At 53.2% G+C, this 12,992-nt stretch overlaps 1 protein-coding gene across 1 annotated transcript in view; it reads right to left on the bottom strand.

The window, feature by feature from the left end:
- RPTOR (regulatory associated protein of MTOR complex 1) overlaps positions 1–12,992 on the bottom strand; it is a 244,418-nt gene that overhangs the window by 18,082 nt on the left and 213,344 nt on the right. The window contains exons 21-24 of the mRNA XM_066237453.1: positions 11,284–11,402; positions 6,680–6,783; positions 5,987–6,170; positions 4,572–4,682 (exon numbers count right to left, since the gene is read on the bottom strand). Coding sequence (XP_066093550.1) covers positions 4,572–4,682; positions 5,987–6,170; positions 6,680–6,783; positions 11,284–11,402 — 518 coding nt within the window. The remainder of the gene's footprint in view (positions 1–4,571; positions 4,683–5,986; positions 6,171–6,679; positions 6,784–11,283; positions 11,403–12,992) is intronic.

The raw sequence follows: 12,992 nt of genomic DNA, 5'->3' as shown, positions 1-12,992 counted from the left end.
AGGCAAATGGACCGTGTGTGGCAAGACTACCTCAGCCCTTCTCTATGGAATTCAGCTGTCTTTGCACCTTTGCTGGAGATGGACGGGCTGTGCCACTCCAGACCTGTCCCTGGGCCCTGCTCAGCCCTACTGACCCATCTCACACCACTTCACAAGTTCTGACTGCTTCAGCTATGTGCAGGTCTGCAGATGAGACCGTGTGAGCATCCCAACCAGGTCCCATTTCAAAATGGTTTTGGTTATTTTGGTTTCTTTGCTCTTCTCCATACGTTTCTGAACAGACTTGTCAATTTTTGAAAGCCCACGGGGCCTCTGAGTGAGACTGTATTATCTACACATCAATTTAGAAAAGTCATTGTGGGGCCTTTCAACCCACAAGTACAGTCTCTATCATCTCAGGTCTTCTCTGATCTCTGCCATCGTCATTCCATGTTTCTCAGCACGTGGATCTTGTCTGCATTTCTGTTTTTGGTTTGCATCTAAATATTTTGTGGGGGGTTTTTTTGGTGCTATTGTGAATGGTTTAATTTAATATAGAAATACAACTTGTTTTTGTAGAATGATCCTGTATCCTGAAACCTTAAAAAACTTACTCATTCTGGCAGCATTTTGCACATTTAGGATTTCCCACCTATACAATAATAATGTCTGACCAGAGACTGTTTTGCCCCATCCCCTCCACCTGGGTAGGCCCGTGGTCTCGTCTCACCTACTGCCCTGTCTAGGTGGCCAGCAGGATGTTGACCAGGAACGGAGATCAGACATCCTTGCCTTATTCCTGATTCTAGAAGAAACACACTGTCTTCTACCAACGAGGACTGTGCTAACTGCAGGTGTTAGGTGTCCTGTATGAGGGTCAGCTTCCATCTACCCTCAGCTCATTGAATGCTGTTCCCGTCCGCTGCAGAACTCTGTCCAATCTCTGCTCTGCAGCTGCTGAGATGAACCTGCAGCTTCTCTCTGCCTGTTGATAGTCAGCTGCTGGATTAATTTAAAAGTGCTGAGTCACCTTGCATTCTTGGGGTGGAATCCACTGGTTACCCATGTGTTATCCTTTGTATACACTGCTGCATCCGCTAGGTTAATATCACCTGAGGATCTGGGATCCGTATTCGTGCAGGGCGCTGGTTTGTAGCTACTTATTCCTGCAGTGTCTCTGACTGGCTGGTAGCAGTGATGCTGCCTCCGCACAGTGATTGGGGATGCTCCCTCCTCTTTTGCTTTCTGTCATAGATGGTGGATGATGGGAGTTAGTTCTTCCTGAAAGGGAGAAGGTGGTTCCCTTAGTCAGAGGGGACCTGTCAGAGCGCCTCCTTTTAGTCATGCGGACCTGTAAGCCTCTGATGGTAAAAGGACAAAGAGCTGGCAAACACTACCTTGACCGCCATGCCCAGGGGTGTTCAACCTTACTAGCCATTAATTGCCTGTGATAGTGACACCAGGCACAGCTTTATCCAGTGAGCACTTATTTCCGATACTCTCTCATGAAGACACCTGGGGTGGGGATTTTGTCATTTCTGAGGTATAATCCCAGCCTGAGGTGTTTTTAGTTTCCACGTAACACAGGCTAATAGAAAAGTTCCTGATGCATTTTATTGCCCAAACATGTCATGAGATGATTAATTAAATTAATAAAGAACATCCTGTGAATGTCACCTGGGAAAAGAAAAAAAAAAAAAAAACGAAAGAAAATACATTTTTAGACTTAGACAAAGTCTCTAATGTAAAAGACAAGTCAGCAAAGTCTGTAAGTGCCCTAGCATGTGGCTGCCCCGAGAGCCCAGACCCGGATCACAACAAAGCTTCCTGTTCAATCACAACCCTGGGGCTTCTTGTTGAAAGCCACAGCTCACAGATGCTTCTAGGTGGGCAATGAACATCCTGATGGCCCTCAAGGGCCAAGTGCTGAGAGCCCAGAGTTACAGTGAGTGGACACGTCCTTGTTACTCTCACTGCCTACGCCCCGGGAGCCACAAGACGCATGGGACCTGTCTCTTCCACACTGGTGACATAGGGGTCCTCCCTGGCGGGATCAGACACACTCCAGGCACACAGACGGAAGAACACAAAGGCAGATGGAGTCTCTGTTGTGTCTGAAACCTGGGTGGCTGGCACAGGACTGGCCACAGAGCAGAGGCTGCTCTGGGTTTGTACTTGAGTGAGTCACACAAACACATGTGTGGGGGTCAGACCTCAGCCCCCGCCTCGGGACCTTTCTCCTGCAATTTGCTCATGTGTACTCACTGACGGCATGCTCATCTTAATGCCAGTCTAAGGACATTGTGCTGAGAAGAGGAGAGTGAATCCTTTGGGAACAAATGAAGTTAATTTTCTTTCTTTCTTTTTTTTAAATTTAGTGAGAGGAGGGGAGGCAGAGACAGACATCCACATGTGCCCCGAACGGAATCCATCCGGCAAACCCACTAGGAGGTGATGCTCTGCCCATCTGGGGCCTCTGCTCTGTTGCAACTGGAGCCATTTTTTTAGTGCCTGAGGCAGAGGCCATGGAGCCATCCTCAGTGCCTGAGGCCAATTCACTCTAATCGAACCACGCTGCAAGAAGGGAGGAGAAGAGAGAGAGAGAGAGAGAGAGAGAGAGAGACAGAGAGGAGGGGGAGGGGTGGAGAAGCAGATGGGCACCTCTCTGTGTGCCCTGGCCGGAAATTGAACCCGGGACTTTCACACACTAGGCCAATGTTCTATCACTGAGCCAACTGGCCAGGGTATGAAATTCATTTTCAAGTTTAAGAGAGTGCATTTTGGATCATCTAGGACATGTCTCCCTGTTGTCACAGGCAGACGCCTAAGGAAACTGCGCCCTACCCGAGAAATCACTGTGACATACAGCTAGAGGACAGAGTGAGCTACCCTGGAGCCTGTGGTGGCCTGGTCTCATCTGCTTTAAGAGGGAGAATATCTCTAGGAACCTGAGCCTCTGTTGGTCTGTGGGGACAGCGTGTGACAGCAGGTTGGGCCAGGCTTGCGCAACATGCTCTGCTGACCTAACCCACAGGCTGCGATGACCTCTTTAATGTTTCTTTTTCTGACTATAAAGGTACTTCTTGTAGATAATGCAAGAAAGACAGAAATGTGTTAGAAAAAAGCACATTCAGTGCCCACATCATCATGTCACTGAAGACCCACTGCCAGGCTGGCCTTCTCCTGGCCTTTGTCCTTGGCACAGGTGTGGATGCTCTACATTTATAACTGTGACCATACAGCTGCCTCGTGGCACACCTGTGACCTTCCTGTAGGCAGCCTGTGTCTTGCTTTTATATCTCTAAAATTTTTTTTACCACAAGCATTTTCTAATGATTTTAATTTTAAGCTCAATTTTAAAACAGCTCCAATAATATCCTACCGAATTATTTCATAACTTGCCACCATTCTTCCTGTGTTGGACACCTGAGTGGACTGCAGTTTTCGTTGTTGTAAGTCACATATGGACTGTCCCTAACTCTATTTCCTTAAGTTCACATCCAGGCAAGGGCACTGTAGGGTCAGAGCAAGTGGCTATGCAGGACTCTAATATAGCCAACTGCTCTCTGGAAGAGTTGGATTTGATTGAACAGTGGGAGAGAGCTCCTTAGTCTCTGTTCATCAAAGGGGCTCAGTAAATCAGAACCTCGCTACCTGTCTCAGATGTGACGGTTATCTGTGTTTGTATTGACAGAAGTCTGTCTCACTCTGGGGAAGAAGAAAGCAGGAATAAAGCTGGACAGAAACCAGAGACTCTTCCTGGAAGTCCTCAATGTGGAGCTTGATGTGTGACTAGGAACAAGTTGCCACTGCTGTTCCCAATGATCTGCATGCAGGTTTCCTAGGAACATGTGTGAGAGTAGGAGTCTGAAGACTAGCCCCACAGCTCCCCAGGGAAGATAGTACTGGATCCTCAGCGACACAGTGGTGCCAGGCCCACTGTCACCTGCTGTGTGCTCCATTCTGCAGTGGCAGGAACATGTCACGTCATGAATGGGGTCTTTACAAAAATCATTGCAATTAACCCCCAAAGCAAAGAACCGCCTGGTGAAGCCTGGGGACAGACCATGAGTGGTCCTCACCAGGAGGGAACTGAGAAGCCTAGAGAGACCTTGCCAATGAAGACAATGAGGCGTTTTACACAGGGAAGCCCAGGAAGGGCAGGCTCTATTTTTTTGTTAAAACTGACAGGAAGGAAAGTGAAATCTTTTGCTGAGTATGGTGATGGCACCCTGGTATTACCCTTCAGCAGTCCCAAGAAGGGAGGACAGGATCCCAAAGGGACAGTGCAAGCGGCTGGCATAGCTGGGCTATGGCAGCCCTGGCTACCAGCCTCAGGTCACGGTTCAGGGTCCTGGCCTGAATGGCTTCACCCAGGCCAGTGGGAGCCACAAAGAGCAGGATCCTGGTGAGCACACGGTCGGGTTCCAACCATCAGCTCAGAGCTAGGGATTCAAATGCTCCAGGCCAGAGGCCAAGCTCCTGAACCCGCCCTGAGGGAGCCACAGGGCAAGGCTCTGAGGGACCTGGGTGTGGCCCCAAAAGGCACAGGGAGCATGCCCTCTGACCCCAAGGCTAACCACCCACAGTACCTTCATGACGGGCTGGGCGAAGTACCGGGCGCTCCAGTCGCAGAAGCCTGTCTGCATGGCGGCCGAGGTGAAGCTCTTGTGCCCGGCAGCGTCGTCCGCATCATCAGTGGTCTTCCCGGAGTTCAAGAGGGAGAAGGACACAGACAGTTAGTGAGGTGACTGCCTCCTGTGCACCGAGCAGTTCACCACAGAGAGGCAACACTGGGGTGTCTGGCTCCCATTTCAGGTGATGCTGGACCCTGAGTGTCTGCACAGGGCTCCAGGAGCTGGCGTTAGGGAGGGCCATCCGAGTACACACTTGGGAACCACATCTGCCTGGAGCTGCTAGGATGGCTTGGGCTGTCCCTGTCCTGTGCTGGTTGGATAGGCCCATTGGCGCTGAGTGACTAATTCCCACATACCACCTGGTATGGGGGCTGCAGCTAAGACTGGGCCAGCACACAGTAGGACCAGGATGGGGCCTGGGGCCATGTGCCTGGGAGAAGTGACTCCCGGTGGAGTGTGCAAGGCACCTGGGACTTGTAAGGTTAAACTTAAAACACTGTGCAGCTTATCAGGACGTGTCACAGCTTCCTGTTGCAAGACCCAGTGACTAAGCTGTCAGGGTCAGCGTTCCCTCACAGGGCCAGCCTGAGAAGTCCTCATGGTGCATGGCGTGGCGGGACTGAAGGTGACTCTCAGAGGGGAGCAACCACCACCCAGGGAGACTCACTAGGTGGAAAATCCTGAGTGGGACACACTGACAGGGTGTCACTCTGCCTGGTAGGTACCTGCATGCCACCTACTGCTACGGAGCCACTCTCCTGGACTCAGACCCGGGGATAGGGGACACCCCTGCACCCAGCCGCTCCTGCCCACCATCCCCGTCATGGTCCAACCCAGGGCCTGACCCTCACCCTGTGTGGTTGCTTTTATACCACAGCCCTTGAGGCAGGCAGGTGGCAGTGGTGTTATATGGAGACCTCCATCACCAATGTGTACGTCTTGTTCCAAGGTCACCCTGCAGGCTGTGTGACCTTTGTGGTACAGTCATGGGGAGTGCTGAGCTGTGGTGGCGCCTGCAGCAGCCCAAACAACCTCCTGAGCCTGCGTGTCCTTGGCTGAGAAAGTGGCAGTCTGAACAAGACACCGAGGGCCCAGCCTGTGTGTCCACCTTGTTAGGCATTGCCATCACCCTCATAAATGAAGACATCGGTCCCTCCTGTGGAGTGCCTGCCAGGTTAAGTGGAGGCAGAACACAGTTCCCATGAAGGGAGAGCAGACCAGCATCCGGCCTCCCTTGCCACATGGATGCTGCCCAGAGCAGCACAGCAGGCCGAGGGACGCAGACACAGTGCGTGCAGAGCCCTCAGCATCTCCATACACTGGAGTCACTGTTTAAAAACCATGTGTTGCCCGCACGCAAGTGTGTGTACCTGGTCTGGGCCCTTGTCGAACATCTTCCGAGTGCGGGGGAACTGGTGGGAGTGGGGTGTGTACTGCACCCCCGTGGGCCCAGCAGCGCCTAGCCGGCCTGTAGGCAGCTCTCGGCTGATTGGCTGCTTGGCCACGTCGTTGGTTGGGCTGGAGCTGCTTGTGCTGGACGTGGGAGGAGAGCCTCTGCCGCCAGGGAAAAGAAACACTGTGTCACCCAGATCCCACCAGTCTGACACCAAATACTAGTGGATTCTTCCAGGCCTGCCACCCCAGCTATGGCCAAAGAACCTAGCATCATCAGCTCAGATGTCCTCAATCCCCTGACCTGTCAATGTGACTTCAAAACACCAGCTGCTGATGCTGAGTCAATGACCCTAGCAGGCCCTAGGGACCCACTGGAAACCAACTGGGCACATGTCTGGCAAATCAGCTGGGCACATGTCTGCTGGGACTCAGCCCTTAGCCTCCGCTTCCTGCGGGTGAGCACAGGTGCCATGCTGGTGATGACAGGGACGCAGAGCCTCCCTTGCAAACCTGAGTGAGGGGCCAGCAGTGAGGCTCAGGTCAGACGTGCAGGGTGAGAGGAGCAGGGAGAGGGAATGAGGAACAGCAGGGAGATGGTGGGCAGAGCTGGCAGCAAGATGGGGAGGATGTGCTGGGGACTTCACCCACAGGAGAGCCGGGCCACTCACCCCGCCTGCTGGATGTGGATGCCCTTGTTGGTGGGGCTGGCGGGTGCCGACTGGGTGAGAGAGGACGTGGTGACGATGCGCTGAGGCCGGGCATTCATGGTGGCCTGAAAGAGCAAACGGACTAGTGACAGGATGGTCAGCAGGGGAGGAGCTGAGGCTACAGGACAGAGTGCAGGTGGTGGGCTTCCCAGTAGCTTCAGCAGAAAAGGCCTTTTCGCCAATGAACGCTCACACGCCAGGGGAAGGTCCCAGTTGAAAACGTCCCCCAAACATCTGGCAAATCAGCTGGGCGCATGTCTGCTGGGACTCAGCCCTTAGCCTGGTGGTGAAGTCCCCAGCACATCCTCCCCATCTTGCTGCCAGCTCTGCCCACCATCTCCCTGCTGTTCCTGAAGGTAAAATACTATTACTTTTCTAGACACTATTCACCTGGGCCCACTATGGGCCCAGGGCCAGCTCTCCTTGAAATGCAGTCACCAGGCTAAGGGGGATAGGCTCTGGGCCTCGGGGTCGCTCTCCACCCTCTGGGTGTGTCAGGAACACAAGTACCCTGTTGCAGGTTTGACATTTTATCACGGAGAAAGGTTTGTACCCTCTCGATACTGGGCCCCAGGAGGAAAGTGGTTTTGTTTTCATTTTTTCCATAGGACTTGAGGGAGATTCAGAAACCAGCTGTCCACTGAAGTGACAAGTGACAGGAAGCTTTAAGCAGACAGGGGCTCACTGCTCCTGCTGGGGACCTAACCTCTGCCCAGTTTTCTCTCAGATGTTTTGATCAGAAGACATGGGGCAGCTGCATGGGCCTGGTTGGTTCTGGACACCCACTACTGGGACCCTGGACTGGCTACCGACAGGACCCACATATTTGGGATTGTTCCCTCGGCAGTGGGGCTCCTGCATTCAGCCAACAGACAGAAAGTCACAGAAAACTGTGCAGCCACAACCCTCACCGTAGCCTACCAACGCTTCCCAGATGACCCTTCAGTATGAAACAAGAACCACGACAGACACTGAACTAGAATCAGCCTTTAAAAAAAGTTTTGGCCTTGGCTGAGTGCTCAGTAGATAGTGTTGTCCTGGCGCACTGAAGTCATGGGTTTGATCCCCAGTCAGGGTACACAGGAGAAGCAATCAATGAAAGTACAACTAATGGAACAACAAGCCGATGCTTCTCTCTTTCTCACTTCTCCCCCCCCCCCTCTCTCAATCAATGGAAAAAAATATTTTTAAGTTTTTGTTTTTTGAATTACAGAAGTTACATTGTTTGTGAACTTCCTTTTGCTGTGGTATTTCAATTACTTGACCAGCCCTACACATATATGCACACACAAATCCTGAGAAAAGAAATCTAAGCTCAGAGACCGTGAATTTGTAGAAGTCTCCTCAGGACTCCCAGACAAGCGGCGGGCGATGATGTGAGGAGGAAACTTTCAGGATTTTGGAGGCTGAAGTGAAGACTTCGGTAAGTGCACACATCTTTGAAATGCTGGGGTGGTGATTCAGGAACCCCTATTTCCCCAGAGACGCTCCCTTCCACTCAGTTGCTTCCTCTGCACCCCCCCCCCCCACTTGCCATGGAGGAGGCTCCATGGTGAACAGTGGGTGGGCTCCGCAGTGATTCAGCATTCAGGGTTGGGGTGAACTGGGACTCTGGACTACAGGTTTAATAAGATGTCTCCGCTTTAATGCAAAGCATGCCCATGGCTGCTGCCACAGACTGTGCACCGGTTTGGACATTCTGAGAGTAGTGGGCTGAGGTTCCCATGATCACAGCTCTAATGCTGGCAGTTGGGGTTTCTGGCTCAGATGCAGCTTTCCTTGGCCTGATAATTCCTATTTGTGCAACAGACACTTAATGGTGCAGGTCCTAGCCAGGAGCGGCTGCAACACTGTGCAGTCGGGGTGAACCCCAGGGAGATGGCCAAGCAGGCCTGCCTGTGCACAGAATCGGTGTGGGGACAGGTTGTTCAGGGAGGTTGGGTGCTGGGCTGGGAGGTTCTCTAGGAACCTCCTTTCTGTGCTGCCCTCAGACACTGTTTTAAGTGTGGGCACACTGCCAGAAAAGGCTGGCAGGAATAGCAGTGTACCTGTGGGACAGCAGGGTTTGGGCTACAAAGTGAGGAGCTCAGAGTGTGATCAGCAGGACCCAGGACCCTGCCCGGGCCCTCTCGGCGCACTGTGCCAACATGTAGGCCTCGTCAGGTGTTGGCTCTCTGGCCCCCCTTCCCTGAGTGTCTGAACAGCCAGTGCCCTGAGCAAGGCCTGGGAGCCTTCCTGACCCGGCCCATCATCGGGGCTGTGAGCTTCCAGAAGGTGGCTAATACAGTTTTGTTGAAAGTCAGATTCTTAGGTGATACTCAGGCCAACGCAAACACAGAAACGCTCTGTAGGGGCCCAGAGGTGCATACCAGTTACCCCCGTTCCCTGCTCCGCACAGGTTGAGGTGGAGGAGGTTGGTGACACGTGCCTGGGCTGCAGGAAGGCCTCTCTGCCTCCAGGTCCCTGAGCACTTTCTTCCCTCTCTGGTTCTTCAACTATAACACATTGCCTCACAGAACACAGCAAAGTCTGACCCAATGCAGAGAAAAGACATGAGACCCCTGGTGAGGTGGACAGTGACCCTGGCTGCACCTTGATGTCGGGGGGCTGAGGACAGACTCATTGCAAGACTCAGCTGCTCTCCTGGGGGGAGCGAGGTGCTCCAGCAATGTCCCCATTAGCAGACCAAGGCTCTGGAAGCACCAGGAGAAGGCAAGTCCCCCAGGGTGGCCCAGAGGTGACTTTGGGCTAAGGATGATGCAGAGCCCACTGGCAGCTGGGTCATTGAGAACTGACACCTATGGAAACATGATTCTGTTTGTCTGGTAAGTACTTTTTCATAGCAACATTCCTTAAGAATGAATTGTCTTCTCTGGGAATCTAAAGTCCCAGGTAGTGTCTAAAGAACTCTGTTGTGTGTCTGAACTTCTGATGGTTACTCAAGGGCAGTGGGGGACACAATGCCTCTGTCCTTGCCCCATGGGATGAAGACCTGGTGCTGGGGAGTCCAGCCCCATCCATTGTCACAGTGGACAGTGAGGGGGGAGGTGACAGCTGACTAGCCCTGCTACTGGTAGAGTCATGTAGGTGGGTATGGTGACGGGGCCTCGCAAGACACTTCTCTGTCCCCACATGTCTGAGCCAGCCTGCACTGTCCCTTCGATGAGAAAACGGAAGCTGCAGGAGGGGAGTGGTTGGCTGAGGGCTTGTGCAGTCATAATGGGACCCAGGGTGACAGCCAGGCTGGACTGTGCCACCCTGCAGGGAGCCATACCTTTACCCCATAGCCATGAGCCCATGCAGGATGCTCTCCACAGAGTCACACTGAGAACAGATCTCCAGTGGCCACCCTAGAGCCACTGAGTCCCAGTCCGGGGGACTGGCTCTGCTGGGGCTGCTTCTACACCTGGCCTGGCTGGGCTCCAGCCAGTGACACTATAGCAGGGGCCGTGTCTAGAGACTGTGGTCCTACATTTAAGTGAGTTTATATGTTTACAAGTCTCATATATATTAAAAGAAGTAGTGGTTATTACTGCACATGACCCTGACATCTGAACACCTGCAGCTTGAAGTTTCTTTACCACATAACCCCAACCACGGACACGAAAGGCACGAGGGCTGACACGGGTGCCTGTGTCTTCATACGCTTCTTCTTACCTCTACATGGTTAGAAATATTTCCTGTAATAAAAGCTACAAGCAAATGCAAGCCCCCAGCTTGAGAGGGGACACAAATACTTGAAACAAGGCTATGGCTCGTGAGCGGCGGGCTCTTTCACACACAAAGCACAACATTTTTTAACAACTAAATTGAGGACAAGAAGGGATTTTCTTAATGTTTATGCTCAAATTCTTCAGTAGAATGATTAGTCTTAAAAATAAACACACATATACGTACACATACACACATAGACCCGTATGCATGCACACACACACACTCATACACAAGGGCATGTGCACAAACCCACACAGGCTGTATCTCGCCACCGTGGGGTCTCAGGAAGACTGGGCCACAGGGCAGGCCCTGGGCACCACTGACTCAGTGCTGTGAATCGAGGTGAACACCCTGGGGCTGGATGAACCCCAGGAAGGAAGGCCCAACAACTCCAGGGCTCACGGGGGGGGGGGCGGCGGGGGCGGGGCTGGTGCTGAGTCCCCACAGAAGAGGGATGCAAATCAACGACCTGAGCTTCCCCCTCAGAAACAAGTCAGAGTTGCCGAGGGAAGGGATAAAGGTGGGTGTTGACCTGAAGGAAAACGGAAGCAACAGAAACTGGAGTGAAGCTAAAGGTGGTTCTTTAAGTTTCCTTCAGCCAGACGGTTGTGAGTGAGGACTGAGGGCAACCACTGTAGGTCACATGGGCTGAGCCCATGGGGTGATGCTGGTCGCCACCCAATGCCTTGATGCAGCGCAGATGCAGGTAACGTGCCCCAATGAACGCTCTGTGGACATACCTAGGGACACGGCCACTGTGTTTGAGCTGAGGGGCAGACCTGCGCGTTCCTGGAGCCCCTGCCTGAATCCCCATGATGGACAGCGGGGACTGTGGAGCCCAGCACATGTACCTTGTAGGCAATGCTGTTGAGCACCTTCATGGCCAGGTCAGACACGTCTGGGTAGGGGTCAGCAGCCAGGTGCAGCAGGACCCTCCATATCTGCGTGTACACACTGTTGAAGGACACGCCTGGGGAGAGAGCAGAGACAGGTCAGGGCGGTGACTGGCGGGGGCTGGTTTGCTCTTCTGGGAACGGGCCTGCCTCTCAGGTCAGCACAAAGGCTTGCTACACAATTTCATCTTCTGGGCTGGGATCCTTCTAGAAGTGAGTGAAACAAGGCAAGACTTCCATCTGAATGCTGAGCTGCCAGTCACTTGAGTACCGAGCTTTCAGATAGGAGTTTGATTGTTTGGGTTTCCAAGAGCTGATGTGGTCTGCATGAGGGGTACACTTGAGGAGAGCCTACACCTTACTCTGCATTCCGGCTCTGGCCTCTGTCTTGTTCACACAGCACATGCTGTGCAGGGAGTGGTGGAGGGTGCATGACATGACCCAAGCCCCCAGAGTCTCCCAGACACCCAGCACTGTCCAAATATCCCAAGCAGGGTCCTGTTCACACACCCAACGCCCAGGTGCATGAAGCAGGGCACACACGCTCGGTGCGTCAGCTGTGGACACACAGGAAGGAGAGGAACGTGTCCTGGCCCTAGGAAGGCTGCTCAGGGTTGCTGGACCCTCCTGATCCTAGCTGCAGGCATCATCCTGGATGACAGAGGGGCGATGAGGCCCAGTCACCAAGGGATATCTGACTTTCAAGCCAGTGCTGTGCCCACGCCTCAGGCAGCTACAGTATAGGGTGAGAGAGATTCCTGTTGGGAGTGGGACCTAGGGCTGAGGGCCAGGAAGACCTGACCAAAAAACAGAGGGTTTTTTTTTTTTTGGGGGGGGGAGACAGCAGAACAAAAATGAACCAAGACAAGAAGGTCGAGGAGATGCCTGAGCGTGTGCATAGACAGGGGACACTTGAGTGTGTGTTCCGAAACCAGTGGGAGCAAGAGGCTGAGCCGCTTGGGAGGCGGGTGCGGTGCAGGCTGGAGGAGGAGCAGAGGCTGTGGAACCAGAATCTCCGTCATGTGGAACCTGATAGCAAGGGAGGATGAGAGGCAACACTGGGAAGGGAGCCGCTTGAGCACATGCTGGCGGCAGGACTGGGAGCATGGGGAGGCCGCATGGGATGGGACCTTATGTGTTCCTGGGTCAGCCTGGGGCTGGCAGAGGAGATGGTCCTGGGCCCAAGGAGGAGACACGGGTGGGATGCAGCCACACAGAGCTGCACAGATGTCGACAGTTTGTTTCTAGAGAGCAAATGCTTGTTCAATAAAGACATGAGGAGGGTTTCCAACAGGCCACGGCCCCATGTCAGGTGGTAGCCAAGCCTAGTGAAGCCTTGTCGGAGGCTCTGTGTCAGCAATGCCATCAAAGGTGTTTCCTGGTGAACATGGCTGTCATGCTGGGGGACAACGAGGCTACAGCAGAAGTCAGCTACGCGTGTGAGTCCCGTGCAAATGCACACGGGTAGACCTGAGCTCTCCTCCCAACATCCTGACTTGTGAAAAAAGGTGGCACCCCTTCCACCTCAATGGACCAGGACGTGTGGTTCTGGCTTGCTCGCTGGCTGCCCTGTCCATATACAGCGGCCCATCCACAGTGATGAGGTGAAGATGCCTGTTCTCAGCTCATGCGGGCATGGCCTCCTCCCAAGGAAACACTATGAAAAA

This window comes from Saccopteryx bilineata, chromosome 6 (assembly GCF_036850765.1).
Source record: "Saccopteryx bilineata isolate mSacBil1 chromosome 6, mSacBil1_pri_phased_curated, whole genome shotgun sequence".
In the NCBI taxonomy this organism is placed as follows: Eukaryota; Metazoa; Chordata; class Mammalia; order Chiroptera; family Emballonuridae; genus Saccopteryx; species Saccopteryx bilineata.
Note: the sequence above shows the minus strand (reverse complement) of the source record. Positions and strands in the feature narration are given on the sequence as shown.